The sequence below is a fragment of the Eumetopias jubatus genome, unplaced genomic scaffold (genome assembly GCF_037043125.1).
Source record: "Eumetopias jubatus isolate StellerSeaLion01/CBP00866 unplaced genomic scaffold, mEumJub1_p1.0 scaffold_8, whole genome shotgun sequence".
Taxonomy (NCBI): Eukaryota; Metazoa; Chordata; class Mammalia; order Carnivora; family Otariidae; genus Eumetopias; species Eumetopias jubatus.
In genome coordinates, this window is record NW_028274814.1 from 91,019,125 (window position 1) to 91,036,796 (window position 17,672).

A 17,672-nucleotide genomic window follows, 5' to 3' on the forward strand; every position below is an offset into this window, starting at 1 on the left:
ATTAAGTACTGATTTGATTACTCAACTATGAAGAGGTCTTTTGAATGCACAATTGATTTTTAGCAAGTACAATGTATTGAGACCAACATTTGGTATTATAAAAGTAGGCTAAGTCACATGAATGTCTAAAAGTGGCTGAAAAACAAAGACTACATGCTTTTTCAGCACAAGAATAAGCAGGGAGTGGAGCCAAACGTGAACATACATCTCAGCAGAAAGGTGATAAACAGAAAGCCAAGTAGATAATATGCCAAAGAGTGAAGAAACCCCACATTATGGCTCATACTAACTTTCAAAGAGTGAAAAATTCATACTTTAAAGGGGTAAACACAAATGCAGTTAGGTGTGTAGATCACCCCCAAAGAACCCATCCAAAATTATCAATTTGTTGATGAGATTCATAAAACTAATTTCATGTTAATTTGCTAATTTATGAGATAGAAAACATACAGTCCTTGATTCTGAAAAAGCCATTTAATATCTTATCCCATTTACTGGTCCTGGAAGGAGGGGAAAAGAGAAGGCATTTGGAATTGCATTAAAACAAAGTTTAGAACAATATAAAACAGGTGGAAAGAACAACCAAAGGCCAATAAATATTCAGTCTACATGAAACACAGGAAAATAGGAGAAAATACTGTAGGTACTCCGCTGTACCATGGAGAGACCCAGTGGCCATGATCACTTCCTAGATTACTCTTTGGATACTTAATTCAATTGGCCTTAATTGCTTATAAAGTGTGCGACACAATTATGGAGGATTTGTCTTTAATTTAGCTCTGAAAGAAGCATGAATGGATGGAAACTCTAATCACAGACCACAGCAGATCATTAGAGCAATTAGGAGCAAACTTTCCAGTCTTGTAAACCTTTCACACAAACCACCTGCTAGCCTTTGGAGCCAGGCTTCAGACTTGCAAAAACTTTGGGGTTCTTAAGGGCAAGTGAGAGCTCATTGAGGAAGGAAATAAAGTGGGAGTCTCTTTCAGATTTCTTTGATTCAAAAATGACAACAATGGTAAAGTGAGGTTCCGGGCGGGTTAGGAAGTAGGTGCTCTGAACTTTGTCATCATAGAAGTGGACCACCTTTTCCAAGCTGTTCAGTTCGGACATGCGGTCTGTCATGATCATGATGACATTGGGCCAGTGCATGACGGGCCTGTCACTGGGCAGAGACACCACGGCTGGATACTGGTCCACTCCCTTAGGGGCCTCTCTGTAGGAATGGGGATGGTGATAGCCGTGACCCTGAAAGCTCTCAGAACCTCGGTTGTCAAAGATTAAGGACACATTGGCAGCGTCATACTTCCTAATGAAGCTGGAAATCTTTCCAAAAAAGTCTGGGTTGGCTTTCGCAGTCAACGTTTTCATTTCTGAAGCAGTCGTTTGTCGGCTCAGTGCCTCATGAAAGTAAAAGCTAAACTTGGCAAGAAGCATGTTTTTGAGTTTCATCAGCCAGAGGAAAAGGTGTGGGGGCTGAACGGCCTTCTGAGACTGCCCTCCAAACAGATGTTTCTTGGTCTCCCGCTGCTTTTCAAAGATCTGGCCCCAAGTCTGCAGCTTGGTGTGAGCACTGTGCAAGTTCACCAGAGACGGGAGGAACTTCCACTCCGAGACCTGAGCCTGGGCCTTCAGGAGATGACTCAGGACGTCCACTTCCAGCTGGAAATTGCTTTCCAAAGGACTGAGGATGGGGTGGTGAAATCTAGAGGGGAAGGGGAATTAATAGAAATAAGTGGAAATGTTACTCCATGTGTGCATTTCCTACCTTCAAAACAACACACTGTGGCCAGACGAATAATATTACGTTTGGGGGCAGGGAAAGGAAAGACTGAAGGGCTCCATGTCGATTCATTTATACAGTTGTTCTGAGGCGTCTGGGTGGCTCAGTCAGTTAAGTGTCCAACTCTTCTTGATCGCAGGTCAGCTCTTGATCTCAGGGTCATGAGCTCAAGCCCCATAGTAGGCCCCATGCCCAGTGTGGAGTATTAATTAATAAATTATTTATTTATTTATTTAAAAAATAAAATAATACACTTAAAAATAAATAAAAAGTTGTTCTGACATAACTTCACCATCTCAGAATTATGTCAGCATCATATCCTTCTATGGAAATCGCCTGACATTTAAACAAAAAATGAGAGTAGCAGCTAACTTCCTTTCAAATACAAAGAAATTAAATTAGCTGTACTTTTTTCTGAGTCTATTTTACTTATTCTGGGAATTGTATAACTAACATAATCATCAAAACAAGGCATCTTTTTTTCAAGATGTGCTCCTAAAGAGGCAGAGGTAAAAAAAAAAAAAAAAAGTCACTAAAACATCTCTTAAATGTGTATGTGACACAAACTTATTTGACGTTCATAGTAACTCCACAAAGTATTATGGTAACTCCATAGTAACTCCATAAGGCAAGCCTTTATTCAATCCCAGTTCCCAAATTTTCTGCATGTTTAATCGCAGTTAAAAAACAAAATGGGAGTTAAATCACAAAAATCTAACATTTCAACATTTATATGTTTTAAATTGGATTACTACTCACTAAATTAACTCTATGACTCATGGATTGCTACCTGCTATTTGTAAAACATTTTTTCTAATTCGCTGGTAGCAGTAATATTGGGTAGCAGGAGGGGAGTGGATGTGGGAGTACCTCCCTTCCAGGGAGAGGGGGGAAAAGGCCAAGTGCAGAGACCCTGAGGCAAGCGAGAGCAAGTTCTTTCTGCTGTTTCAAGTCTCCTCTTCAGAGTCATTTCCTTAGAGATGTCTTCTCTGTTCACCTTCAGACTAAGTCAGGTGACCCCAATCGTATCCTCTAGTTTCTTAATACCTGTCCTCCACTTGAGTAGCTTCATCACATAGTTTGTCAGACAAACTGGGACATACGGTCACCTTTGCTTTGAGCTCCTCCCTGAGGAAAAGTAAAAGCTGCCTATTCCCTTCGCTCCTTTATCTCTAGAACATATGGCACAAACTAGAGATTCAGGAGAGATTCAGGAAACATGGCAACCAACTATGTTAAGATTTGAACCCTACTTTCTGCCTCATCGATTCTGTTGTTTGTGATCGAAATGAAATTCTGTAACAATGGCTAAGGAGAGTCCTCCCTGTCTGGACCACTTAGAGCCTTCTTGCCTAGGCTGCTGCTGCTTGTGAGAAATGCCAGGGGAGTTTGAGTGTCTGCCTGGCCTGTGCACCCTCCTTCTCAAGGAGCCAACTCCAGGCCCTTATACTTTTCCCAAAGACCCGAAGCATCTGCAAGTGACCCTATTTTAAAGATGTGGGCAAAAATCTAGTATTTACTGATAGGCCCCAGTTACCACAGGATTTGACTTACAGGTCTGAATCCATGTAAATTACTTGTTTCACTGTCAACAAGACAGAATCTTCTCATATGGCTGTTTTGGCCCCCCTGAAGCGGAAAATGCTGGTTATTGATGAAAAAGTTAAGAAAAAAAATCATCACAAATATAGCTGGAGTTAAAAAATCCATTTAAATGTTAATTAGAGGGATTATTAAACATTAATTAGAGAGCCCATACTAGGTTAGATATTATAAGATAGAAACTCATTATCATGTGATAAGGATATAGTTACTCACATGACCACACATTATTTTTTTTCTATTACCAGCATTTTACCTTCAATATCTTTCAAGAGAGGGAAGCTAAAACATGGGTGGAGGGTCTCAGCCTAATAATACATTCAAAGAATCAGAAAGATAGGGGTGCCTGGATGGCTCAGTCAGTTAAGTGTCCACCTCTTGATTTCGGCTCAGGTCACGCTCTCAGGGTCGTGAGATGGAGCCTCACATCAGACTTGGTGCTTGGCAGGGAGTCTGCTTGAAGATTCTCTCCCTCTACACCTCCCCCTACTCGCTGTCTCTGGCACTCTCTGTCTCTCTAAAATAAATAAATCAATCTTTAAGAAAAAAGAATCAGAAAGATAAACTAGATTTCAAATCCTCTAGCTCATGCGCTTAGTTAATTAATTTAGACTCTTCAGACATTACATGCTTTGAAATAAACATTAAGAAAGTCTAATACACATGCACACACACAACTTCACTATAGCATGTTTCAAAATCTTTGAATTGTAAGAAATGCTCCTACCACCTTAGCTTTTAGGCTCTTTGGCACTTAATGACCACAAAGCATCACAAGATTCTATAATGATGGGTATCAAGAAAATTTGCTAAGGAACTTGGAACACAGTAAGACTTTCAATAACAGGAAAACGGTATAAGATTGAAGAAAATTCTACCACAAATAACAATACTGTTATTTTTCTGCTTCATTGGAAATCATCATTTATATCCAACATTCTCCTTGAAAGAACATGAATTCTCTGTACAAATCTTCAGAAAGAATTCTGAACAAGCTCTTCCATAAACATATACTAAAAGTGTTTAAATGTTCAACGTTTATTAGGATGAATGTGAATGTCGAAGCTATTTTTCATCCTTAAGAAGAGCTAAAAATTCATGTTAATGTTATTTTGCCAAGACTTTGCGATTAGCATTATGATGTATCATTTCCCCATTTCCATTCTGCTCTGTGCCTCATACCCATTTACAACTCACACTATAGGGGGATCTGTTAAATTGTTGTAATCCAAAAATACACACCTCAGCTATGGCAGCAAGCTTGAAAGAGTCTGAATACAGAATAAATGGACAACTATTTGCAGAGAACATCTGCTCTAAAAAAAGCCAAAAGAAAGAGAGGGGGGTGGAGAGAGAGAGAGAGAGCTCTCTCCTTCACAAATCCACACCAAGGAGTTCCTTCCAAAAGAAGTATCCAGGTCCCATTCATGTTAGAAGTCAGATTAAAACAATTAAAAACAAATCTGTAGCACAATGTGAATGTTCAAAATGCCACAGAATTATACTCTTAAAAATGGTAAATTTTACGTTATGTATACTTTACCACAATAAAAAAAACTACTATCTCTTCTCATTTAAAATTTTTACTAGTTTTTAGGGGCACATGGATGGCTCAGTTGGTTAAGCGTCTGCCTTCAGCTCAGGTCATGATCCCAGGGTCCTGGGATCGAGCCCCACATCGGGCTCCCGGCTCAGCAGGAAGCCTGCTTCTCCCTCTCCCACTCCCACTGCTTGTGTTCCTGCTCTCGCTATCTCTCTCTCTGTCAAATAAATAAAATCTTTAAAAATAAATAAATAAATAAATTTTTTACTAGTTTTTAGATACAAATACATTGAAGTTATAAAGATGCATTAGCCAAAGGTTTGCCTTATAGAGACTTCCCAAGGTAGGAGGTACTTATAATGGATACAAGTTGGAAGTAAACACATCTCTTATGAGAGGTACAAAATAAGATTTTAGAAAAAGCAGTTTCTTTTGGTTGAAAGATTATGCAGGCCATAAGGGAGACAGAATTTGAATTGAGCCATGCAACTTCAAGAGCAGCTAAGATTCAGCCGTGTAAAGATGAGGGCTTAAATTTCTGGCCCCATTCTTTTTTTTTTTTTAAGATTTTATTTATTCATTTGAGACACAGAGATAGAGAGAGAGAGAGAGAGAGCATGAACAGGGGTAGAGGCAGAGGGAAAAGCAGGCTCTCCTCTGAGCCAGGAGCCCGATATGGGGCTTGATCCCAGGACCCTGGGATCCTAACCCGAGCCGAAGGCAGCCGCTTAACCAGCTGACCCACCCAGGTGCCCCTTAAGTTGAATAAATTTGAGAAATATGTACAGGAAAGATTTCCTGAGCCTCCTCTGAAACAGGTCATAAAACCCTCAAGTGAGACGTGCCTTTCCCCTTACTCTAAGGAAGGGAGCATCCCTATCTCCAAACACAAGGGACACAGAGAGGAATCTGAAAGAACAGGCCTTGCTGCTTCCCGGAGCTTTAGCTCAGACCCTTTTTCATCCTAGCACATTTTCCCACAACTCTTACATCTTTAAATGCACTCAGATGAATTTTGTTTTTTAATAGAATCTACCATAAAAACACAGATTTTACAGCTTCTTTGTGTCTTCTTTATATTATGAAGACTCCCCTGACATGTAAAACTTACATTAAATACACTGGTGTGTTTTTCTCTTGGTAATTTGTCTTTTGTTAAAGGGCCCCCCCGTTGAGAATTTAGAAGGGTAGAAGGTATTTTTCCTCCCCTCCGAGTTCAAGGACATTCTAGGCAAAACAAATAATGAACCAAAGTAGGAAATAGCAAATACTTATGGGGAACACATTAGATTATGGATTGTTTTTTGGCTTCTGCTTAAAATCCTGAAATTTTTCTCTTTGAAGCTTCTTCCTTTTTACTAAGAGTTTGGGTACAATTTAAAGCATTTGATGGGCCTTAGATAAATTTGAAAAGATTGGCTGGGGCAAGATCACAGAAGGCCTTCAGCCCTCACTGTTAAGATTTAGACAAGCTGAATGCCTAGAGTAGACTGTGTCCCATAGAAATGGCACTATTGTTGGTTTTGCTTATGAAATTTTCAATGGGTGAAAATTCACCTTGTTGAACTATACACACACAACTAACTGTTAATTTCACTTATCATCACAAATCTTTTCTTGAAGGAAAAGGGGCACAAGGCCTAAATCAATCACAGTTCTGCCCTTGGTGAGAATCCTGTCATCAGAAGCATTCAGATCAAAAAACTGTGCTCCCTAAAATGCAAAGAGAAACTTCACTGTAACTCAATTTTTAAAAATGTTCTTTGGGGTGCCTGGCTGGCTCAGTCGGTGGAGAGTGTGACTCTTGGTCTCTGAGTTGTAAGTTTGAGCCTCACGTTGGGTGTAGAGATTACTTCAAAGTAAAATCTTTAAAAAAAAAACAAAACCAGAAAAGTTCTTTAAAATCTATCTGTAAAATCATGGTTAAAGGATATGTCACTTAATGGTATATTACTGCCACATGAGAGGAATTTTTTTTAAAGATTTATTTATTTATTTGAGAGAGAGAGAGAGCGCGCGCACGCATGTGCCCCCACACAGTGGGGAGGGGCAGAGGGTGAGGGAGAGTATTAGCCGACTCATGCTGAGCGCAGAGCCTGATGTGGGCAGGGTAAATCTTAGAACCCGGATGTGAGATCACAACCTGAGCTGAAACCAAGAGCCCTACGCTTAACTGACTGCGCCACCCTGGTGCCCCCAACAAAGGGATTTTTAAAAGCTGTCCGGAACAAATAAATACTTGCTCTGTTCTTTAAAAGAATTACTTCTTAAAATTATACTCTTGACTTAGGAGAGTAAATATTTTGCATTTATAACCAGCTTTAACTATGAAATAGAAAAATTAACCAGAATCTTCTTTTATGCCCACTGTACAAAAGAGTAAGTAAATTCAAAATGAAATCTGCAGAATCAAAAAATGTTCCATTGATGCTTCCTTGGGGAAAAAAAACAAAACAAAATTCAAGTTCTACCTCTCCCCAAAAGTATTCAAAGGAATAGTAGACATCCTGATCCTGTATGAGCTAAATTCATATTCTTCCTTCTAAGGGCACACAATAAAAACTTGTATGATTAATGTTAATTATTCAATTTGAAATGCAGCATCACAATGACTGTGGTTTGTAAGCAATAATTTACATTTGCTTAATAATGTAATAAGTTTGCCAAAAGAGGAAACCTTTAATACTCTTCTACTCTGAACACAACTGGCTTCCAAAGGAAACAAACAAAACATGCTTCCCATGAAAGCAGACTGGGCCTTGCAATAACTCACATAGACTCTGCATCTCCCATCAGGGCCACAGGTTTAGACTCCACGTTATACATCACGCTTGTTAATTTTTTAATACAAAAGCATTTCATCATTTGAAAGATGAAAGATTCACACATTATTTTAGAAGCGTTATGACATGGATCAGATATACTGGGGCAAAGAAATATTTCCTGAAAGATCAGCTGGGTCCTTTGGGAAAAGGATTAACTCTTTCAATACAATACAAAATATGAATTACTTCTCTAAACACTGGAACCAAGAAAGAAGTATGTTTGATATAGCACAGATGCCAAATCAAAAGGAAGAAGAAGAAAAGAAGAAGAAGAAGAGGAGGAGGAGGAAGGTCTATAGAAAAAAGGATATTATCCTGGCAAAAGGCAAGGTATCTTAATTTATACCTAAAATAATTCCACTTCCCCCCCAAAATCAACATATTATACAGAATTTCAACTTTTCAGAATTTTTTAACTAAGGAATTTATGTTCAAATTAACCCAAAGTTTCTAATTAATTTTTAGGGTTGGCGATATCTATAATCAGTAATTCCCTATTAATTAGATAAAGGCAGCATGGGTGGAAAATAGAGACAGATGAAAACACCCTGACCTGGGGTGATACTGCGCCCCTGGCTCCATCAGATTCCATCAGTGTCCACTCAGTACCTGGTAGAGCCAAGTACCCTAAAAGCTTCAAGAATGAAAGCTGGGCTTTTGCAGGAAATGAAAGAAATCCTCAAAGGTCTGGGAAGTGGGATGTTTCAAAGAAGGTGCAAAAAGGATAGATCACAAATCTAATCAAATAAAAATGATTAAATAGTAATCATCATTCCTACGAGACACACACAAGCACATGCATTCACACACTGTTTAAGGTTCAATACCTAGTCCATCCCAGTGTTGGCACCTTTCTCTTATTTATCCAAACAATTTTTTCACGGAGACTATTTTCAATATCACAGGGAACTTTGAAAACATACAGGTTTCTGGGCACCCAATCGAGATTCACTAAATCTTACCCTCTCGGGGAAGAAGGGCAAGGCAGGGGCAGGGGGCAAGTATGGTTCTTTCTTTTAAGCTTCCCAAATGGTTCAGCAAACCACTTTCACGTTAGCATTTGGGAATCACCACATGAGATCGCTTCCCTTTGAGAGTCATATCTCCAACTGTATTTTTGCTTTTGGATTTCAAAAAATTATTTCATTTAAAAAAATGAAGAAATAAGAGTTCCAAACAGAAAATTTGTTAACACGTAAAATATGTTTTAAAAAAAGAAAATGTGTACGTACAGACTCTCTCTCAAGAATGGTAGGAAGAACTTGCTAACAACATTCACTACCTCTTAGGAAAGGAATTAAGTAGATAAAGAACAGGGGCACTTTTTACCATGTATTCTTTCATACTTTATAAAAATTTTGAGCCATAATGTATTATCTACTAAAATAGATAAAAATTTAGAATATATCATAAAAATAGAAAACACATGACAATAAAAAATAATATAGAGGACATTTTGGAGACAATTGGGGAAATCTGAATACGGACTACTTACTGCTGATGGTAGAAAAAAATCAGTGCTAAATTTCCCGAGTGAGAAAACTATGCTACAGTTTTGTATAGTTCTTAGAAGATACAATCTGAGTATTTGGGGGTAGAGTGTCATGATGTTTGCATCTGACATCCAAACAGTACAGGGAGGGGGAGATAAAATTATATACAGAGAGAGATAAAGCAAACATGACAACATTTTAATAATATGAGTCCAGGGGAAGGATGTTTGTGTGTTCACTGCACAGCTTTATTTCTTTTTTTTAATAATAGCTTTACTACTTAAATCACATACATAAAGTATACTCTTTTAAGGTATAGGATGCAATGGTTTTAGTATAGTCAGAGTTGTGCAACCATCACTACTATCTAATTTTAGAACAGTCTCATGACCCCCCAAAAAGGAACCCCGTTGTGCAACCATCACTACTATCTAATTTTAGAACAGTCTCATGACCCCCCAAAAAGGAACACTCCCCATTCTCACCTTCCCCCCTAGACCCTGACAATCATTTTCTGTGTCTGTAATTTGTAATCTATGTTCTGTGTTTATGACTTTGCCTATTCTGGACATTTCCTATAACTGGAATGATAACTATATGTGATCTTTTGTGACTGGTTTCTTTCACATAGCGTAATTATTCAAGGTTCATGCGTGTTGTAGCATGTATCAATACTTCATTCCTTTCTACAGCTGAATAATAACACACAATGCTTCTCAAATTCCTTTCATATTGTTTTTTGGCTCAGGAAGTGAGCAATACATTATAGCCAGGCTCATTTTTTTTCCAAGTAAAAGGAGCAATTTCTTTCAAATACAAGTTTTCCATCTGATCAACATCTTTTTTTAAAAAAAATTAAATTGGCTACAAATAGCCTTTTGACTATTAAAAAAATTTAAGTATGCCCTCCTCAAAAGCACAGATGCCTGTCTCCACTAAGAAAGTTTAAAACAAAACCAAAACTACGCCACAGGCACCGAAAGCGATTATGAAGAAGTTTCCAACACATAAGTAATGGTTACATCTGAGGACTAAGTAGATAACTCGCCAAGGTGATTATTTTGAAAGGGACACTTATTTGAATAATGGTTTGTAAAAATATATATATATATTTTACATACAATTCTCCCCTTGTGTGAACTCTTTTATAAGCAGCAAAATCAGTTATAATATATCTTTTAAGGATTACTTCATTCTTGGTCTTTGGCTATTGCTTGGAGAAGTATCCACCCAGCATGGTGTTAATGAAGCCCAAAGAAGGTACCTCATGTATACCTGTTGCTTAATTAGTATGTACAAAATGTAAAGTGACGATTTCTCCCCTTCACAGGCATTTCATCCTAGATTTTCTTCATAAGCGTGCTGGGACGGAGCACGTGTGCGTGGGAGTGAGAGGCTGTCCCTCCCGCCCTCCTCACCTACACTCACCTGGAGCTGTATTTCTTGAGGATGGTGTCCAAAAGGCCAACGAGCTCCTCAGCGTTGATGAACTTCTGCGGGCTGAGGGCGTACATCTTCTCGTAGAAGTCTGCGATCTCCATGCGGGCCTGAACAAAGAAGCAGAGCTGCTCTGACAGGTGGGAAAGCAGTTCCTCCACGTGCGGGGCGGTCCCGCCCAGGGCTCCGCGGCCAGTCACCACCTTCTTCAGCTCGTTGTGCAGGGACGTATAGATGGTTCGGATGGAATCCTTCCTGCTGAAGAAGGACTGGCCCCCTTGGGAGGCAAATGACATTAGCACATGACAAGTAAGGGAGAGAAACCAGAAAGACAAAACACCTCCCAGACTCCAAAAGGAAAGGAGTGGAGCCCTCTGAGCTCAGGGCGTTATCATCATCTACCATATTCTCTGACTCCTACGATTGGAATTTAAATATTTTGTGATTCATAATTTCACTGAGGAATAAGAAATGAATGCCTGGTGCAACTCATTAGTGTAGCAACAGACCTCTGTATGATTTCCTTAGCCAGGCATCGATTCTCCCCTACCCCATGTCAATGAGGATTCACATTTATTTCAGAGGATAATTGACCTAGATAGTGATATCAGCCTGGATCTAAATAGCCCTTCTTCCCCATACATATATTTAAAACAAAAGAGAACACCCGATTGGAAAACACTGTTGTTATTCCTGATAAATCAGAAAATTTTATTTCCGCATTAGCGTTGCATTTTCCTTTGAATCTTATCTTTTAAGACATACCAGAAAATGGAAAATACACATACATGTATCTCCCTTACACAAGAACACAGACTACTGGGATTCCAGGGGAAAAAAGGAAATCTGTAGTACTTTTTTTTTTTTTTAAGCTCTACGCCCAACATGGGGTTTGAACTCACGACCCTGAGATCAAGAGTTGCACGCTCCTCCAAATGAGCCAGCCAGGCACCCAGAAATCTTCAGTACTCTTGACAAGGTTGACACTATAGGTTATAACAAAATAAGCACCGTGTTGTGAATGATTAAGAGCAGGAAGCAATTATAAATAACTGTTGCTGTAACACTCGGGTTCCAAAGGAAATCAGCAAAAAAAAAAAAAAAAAAAAAAAAGACAGGGGTGCCTGGCTGGTTCAGTTGATAGAGCATGTGACTCTTGATCTCAGGTTCATGAGTTCAAAACCGTGTTGGGGAGGGACCCTACTGAAAAAAAAAAAAAAAGACCAAATACATCCCTTTCAACAGTTAAAAAGGATCAAGTGGCATAGACATCATTTCCTTACTCTGTATTAATACATGATCAACTCTATTTCTAATAATTATAGAGCCAGCTTCGTAGATGTTTTCTTAAGCAATTCTGCACCCCACTAAATAAAGGGTCACAGGCAAGACGTTAGGAGAATGAGAAGAAACAGGGCAGGTTTAAAACAGTAATTCTTAGAAATATATAAAAACCTCAGAGGTGGATGACAGTTTAAATTTTCTATTGATATACACAGAATGCTTTCATGAATAAACTAATTACTATTCTAAACACATCAATTGGGAGTGAAAATTATTTATCAAGGCATTTGTAAAATATCCTTTTAACAAATGAAACATTTCACAATGTTCTTTTTAGTTCATGGCCCAGTTTATATTTTAAGAAATAAATCTTAGATCCTTTCCTACTACTGTGACCACCTTGTCCCAGTCTACCCAGGACTTTCTGGGTTTTGGCACTGAAAGCCTGGCTTCTTGGAAAACCAGACATAGTCCCACATCCTGGGAACCCCCCCTGGCCCTGGGCAAACCTAGAAAATTGGTCACCCTACTTACTACTTACTACACAAACTATCATTACTTAAAAGTGTGTTCTTCAATATAATGGCTAAACAAAGTAACTAGCATTCAAATAATCTCTCCTACTAATAGCAGCAAAAACCATTTGGTGCAGTTGGATTGACCCCAGCATTCACAACCCACCCAGGACTGTACCCTGAAGGGTTTGCCCTCCCTTCCCTGCCTATCTTCAGTCTAACCTTGGAGATTTTGTGAAGTAACAGTATGGAATAAATAGACCTCTGTGCCCAAGTTTAAGGAAAAAAATCTCTTAGGTTAGGTAGGTAACAAGACTACCATGCAAAATCTATGGGGTGCCTAGCTGGCTCAGTCAGTGGAGGGTGCGACTCTTGATCTCGGGGTTGTGAGTTCAAGCCCCATACACTGGGTGTACTTATTACTTAAAAATAAAATCCTAAAAAAAAACCAAACACAAAACCTAAAAGCTCTGGAAGTCTGACCAACTTAGTTCCAAATTCCAGCTTCTGAATTTACAAGCTGTGTGATGTGCCAATGACATAGCCACTTTAAGCCTGAGTTGTTGTTTTTAACATGAAACTAGTAATAGAGCTCAGAAGACAAAATAAAATACCATTTGGTATGTAATGTGCCTGGAGCAAAGTGCGTATTCCACAACACTAATCCCTCCCTTTCTCTTCCATTTATAACTGATGTAAGAAAATTCTAAATACTACCTAATTGGGCTTCTAAAACCCTATGATAAATTGGGAGCTTCGTGTACTATAAAAAAAGAATAACTATCTATTTGACAGATAGCTAGGTGACCTCAACTGTGTACTCACCGCTGCTGTTAACAGGGTGGCCTTGGTGACAATTTTAAATCTGAGTGAAAAAGGAAACCTTTCTTCATCAGATTACTCTTATCTAAGGGAGTGGAAACACCACATAAATACAAAGAATACCCTGAAAAGCTTATCAATAAACATCAATCACTAGTGTGTTTAGTGACACTAACATACTAGTCAAGTGCCACTAGAAAGAAGGGAGAGACCACTAATGCATTTCTTTTAACAGGTCTCTTTTCTCAAAGCTCTCAGGAGCACAATCCTACTTGTTGACTACCCTGGTTAGGAATATCCAATGGGGACTGGCCTTCCTTCTTACTGGGAAACGAAGAAGCAGAGACACCAGACATCTTCCTCTTTACAAGTTTTTGGATTTACAAAATATGATTATTTTGAATTATTTCCAGAAGGTTCTATGTATTGAATCCTCATTATTTCTCAAGATTTCAACAGTCCATCTCACATGATAAAATTTCAAGTAATAAGTATGTCTGAGTATTTTATCCCACAACTTCTTGTTAATGATAATTTATAAATATTGGTTCTCAAGTTAAGTCATTTTCTACCATGCTAAATTCTAGCAACCAGAGGTTGAGGAAACTCTCCAGTAATGAAACAAAAGGGAAAAAGTATGACCTAAAATCCTCCAAAGGCATTGAGATGGCATATTTTTATCACTGGTCCTTACCCAAACAGGTATATTCTCCCCTCAGAGGAAAGAGAAAGCTCCAAGGTAAGGGGTCCACCCAAAGTTTTTCAGAACTGAGCCAATACAGGAACAGAAGTCTCCCTGTGAGGTCTGTCCTTTGCCTAAAGTGTTTGCCCACACGTGCATCTGTAATCAGGATTCACTGCCAAGGTCTCTGATAAACACCAGTCACAAGAGTGAGGTCAAAAAGACTCACTTTTTTGGACCATGTTTTAAATGTTTAAAAATACACATAAAACTTTTTGTTTTGCTTTAAAAAAAAAATACATTCTAATTAGCAAAGTATTTGAAGAACATGGGAGTGTCTTAAGTGGCAACACAAAAATTTTTCCACAAGGTTTTAAGAAAAAAAATCACAAAGTCATAAGCATGTTGATAACACAAACATTCCAGTATCAAAAAACCGTAGGATGCAAAGTTAAAATTTAAAATCTGGGGGCGCCTGGGGGATTCAGTCGTTGAGCGTCTGCCTTTGGCTCGGGTCAGGGTCCCAGAGTCCTGGGATCGAGTCCTGCATCGGGCTCCCTGCTCCGTGGGAAGCCTGCTTCTCCCTCTCCCTCTGGCCCTTCCCCTGCTTTGTGTTCCCTCTCTCACTGTGTCTCTCTGTGTCAAATAAATAAATAAAAATCTTTAAAAAAAATTTTAATCTGGAAACTACGGGGTGCCTGGGTGGTTCAGATGGTTGGGCGTCTGCCTTCAGCTCAGGTCATGATCCCTGGGTCCTGGGATCAAGCCCCACATCTGGCTCCTGGGTTGGCGGGGAGCCTGCTTCTCCCTCTCCCTCTGCCTCTCCCCCTGCTCATGCTCTCTCTCTCTGTGTCTTGAATGATAAATAAAATCTTTAAAAAAAATAAAAAATAAAATAAAATCTGGAACCTACATTTACTATACATGTGAATAAGTTAATGAGACATTAAAGTTAAACATGCCAATTCTCAGAACATTCACTCCGAAGTCACAGATCACCTGGGAGCCTGAACCATGCCTGGGTATGTTTCATACTGTAAACTGCTCCTGGATCAATTTCAAGGTGCAGGCTTCAGGCTCATCCATGCAAGCTGGGGGTCCATGCAGAACTAATCACTTTACATAATAAGGGCCATTGCACAGAACCCAAGGCAGAGACAGTGATGATCTCACACGTGCTCTTACACACAGGGCAGCCAGTTGTTTACCTAAAACCACAGACATACAACTTAAACTGGAGTAGCAGATTTTTAAACTGGCGTCCAGCAGGCTTTAGGAAATCCAACTGAACCGTCTCCAATTAAATGCAAAATTGTATAACACATATATTTTCCATATAAGTCCATAGGTTTCATCAAATTCTCATAGATGAGCTTAAAGAAATTAAGAATCATGGCACTGGGATCAATCACCATTCTTCATGAGGTGGGGGAATCTAGAAACAACTAAAACTGCCAGAAAATTACCCACCTTCATTTTATAGCCAGAATCCTCCCCATTTCCAAATACAGCTGGCCCCTGAATAATGCCAGGGGTGGTGGAGGGGGTGTTGGGGAGCTGACCTCCCCCAACACAGTCAAAAATCCCAGTATAACTTTTGACTCCCCCAAGACTTAATCACTAATAGCCTATTGTCGACTGGAGGCCTTACTGATAACATAAACAGTAGATTAACATGTATGCTATATGTTATGTGTATTATATATTGTATTCTTATAGTAAAGTAAGCTAGAGAAAAGAAAATGTTAAGATAATCATGAAAGATGAGAAAGTACATTTACTGTACTGTACTGTATTTATCAAAAAAATCCATCTATTAGTGGGCCCATGCAGTTCAAACCCCTATTGTTCAAGGGTCACCTGTATGTACAAAGTATTTTTAAATTATAATACATACACCAATTGTTTTTATAAATCATCTGGATAAAAACACAATCTGACAGTTCAAAGCCAGGTATTCTGGTTTGAGACCTCTCACCTACCCATACAAATGCACATAGACAATTTGCTAATCTATAGAAAGGGAAGTAATAACACTGCCACAGCACTTGCAAATTTGTGAGAAGTGCCACTGTAAAAAAGGGTGGAAAAAATACACAAGGTGATTCTATCTGAGCAATTTTGCCAGTAAGTCAACGTACTAAACAACAAGTTATTATTTGAACAGCTAAGGCAAAAGTTAAGATCTCGGAAAGCCCTGCCCTTTGGGCGTTTACTGAAGGCAGTATGTATATGGCCACCCTCAGGCAACATAAAGAAACTGGGGGCTAAAAATCAGAATGGAATCTGCACTCAATTTTACCTTTCTATTCTTTATTGCATATGTGTTCTTCATACCAGACCCTGTGCTTCTGATAATTAAAGGGTCTAAAAATAGGCCAAAATACTAACTTTGAAAGCTCTGGGATTCATATTGATTGTTGGTAATTATAAGTAGTAATACTTTATATGCATAGCCCTTGGCTTTCACATATTTTATTTCCTTCTGATCTACTCATATTAATTGTTTCTACTAGTGAAAATCTGTTGAATCAGCTCTTGCATCTTATTTTCAGGGGCAAGATTTAGGATGGAATGATAAGTGTTTACCATTTTCCCCTTAAGTCCCCTCTTGCTAGTGTTAGGCATATTTCTTGCCTTTCCTGTCCAGTATTCATTTATTTCCTCATCCATTAAATATTTATTGACGGCCTAAGAAGGGGTAGGGCTCCATCTGTAACTCGCAGGGGCCTTAACTTCAAAAGCCAGACAAAAGTGTTCATTAATTCTAACTAGGTTGTATTGCCAAGTTTTGCTCCTCTGGCCACAGTGTCATTTGTCAGAAAAGCGAAGACATACAGTTTGCTTAACTTTTCATTTATGGCACCAATCCATGCACTGAGCAAAATGGATACACCCATCGGTTTGAGACACAGCCCTAAAAAGAGCATCCACCCCGGCGGCCAATCTATCAGCAGCAGAGGCCGGTGGGCGGGGTTTGTGGAAGCCGAGGGGAGGAAGGGAACGGTGGGAGGAGATCTGGGAGAGCCAAGTTGAGCCTGAAGCTAGGAGTGAGACAGGGAACCCAAGCCACTGCCGATCGGGGAATACACCCCCTTTCCTTCCTCCTCAAAGGTCACGGGGGGCGGGGCGGAGGTACCTAGTTTTTGCCCCAGGTAGGTGAGGCTGTGATAGACCTTCTCGGCCGCGGCCAGGTGGGCCAAGGCCGCCAGCAGCGACAGCCAGCTGCCCCCCGCGCTCTTGTTGGCCTCTCGTTCCTTGTCCACATTGTCCTTGGCCTTGTCGTAAGAGAAGATACCCAGGTGAGAGAAGAACGTCTCCAGCACCGCCTGTTCCACCGGGACCGGGGCGGCCAGCGGGATAGACTCCCCCATGCGAGCTGCGACCCAGCTCCACCCACGTGGCTCTCCTCTCCCTCGCACTTCCGGGTTCTCAGGGAACGTGCGCACCAGCGTGCGCGCGCGTGACCGCCGCAAGCGACGGGCTCGTGAGCGCGCTGCTGCCTGGACTGCGCCTGGGCCTTAGAGGACACCGGTAAGGGCCAAGGAAGGAGGGAAGTGGCCCTTCTTCAGCTCCTGAGCAGCTTCGGCTTTTCCGTTCCCGCAGCGCTGACTATTTGGACCTTTGGGGCAGAACGCAAGACGGTCAACTCGCTCCTCCGCGGACCTGACTGCGTTCTGAGGTGA

The 17,672-nt window shown here is 40.0% G+C and overlaps 1 protein-coding gene across 1 annotated transcript; it reads right to left on the minus strand.

The window, feature by feature from the left end:
• Window positions 1-455: 455 nt before the first annotated feature.
• KICS2 (KICSTOR subunit 2) lies at window positions 456-17,391 on the minus strand. The gene is made up of 3 exons (XM_028110830.2): window positions 17,126-17,391; window positions 10,675-10,960; window positions 456-1,705 (listed from the first exon to the last, which is right to left on the minus strand). The coding sequence occupies exons 1-3, from the start codon at window positions 17,358-17,360 to the stop codon at window positions 889-891; spliced, it is 1,338 nt and encodes a 445-aa protein (XP_027966631.2). The 5' UTR covers window positions 17,361-17,391; the 3' UTR covers window positions 456-888.
• Between the last annotated feature and the right edge of the window lie 281 nt (window positions 17,392-17,672).

Bases quoted from the DNA above. Each gene is read 5' to 3' on its own strand.
- KICS2 (XM_028110830.2), bottom strand. From the start codon at position 17,360: ATGGGGGAGTCTATCCCGCTGGCCGCCCCGGTCCCGGTGGAACAGGCG. The intron at 10,961-17,125 runs GTACCTCCGCCC...TTGCCTCCCAAG, and splicing joins CTACCTGGGGCAAAAACTAG to GGGGCCAGTCCTTCTTCAGC. The intron at 1,706-10,674 runs GTGAGTGTAGGT...CTTCCCCTCTAG, and splicing joins CTCAAGAAATACAGCTCCAG to ATTTCACCACCCCATCCTCA.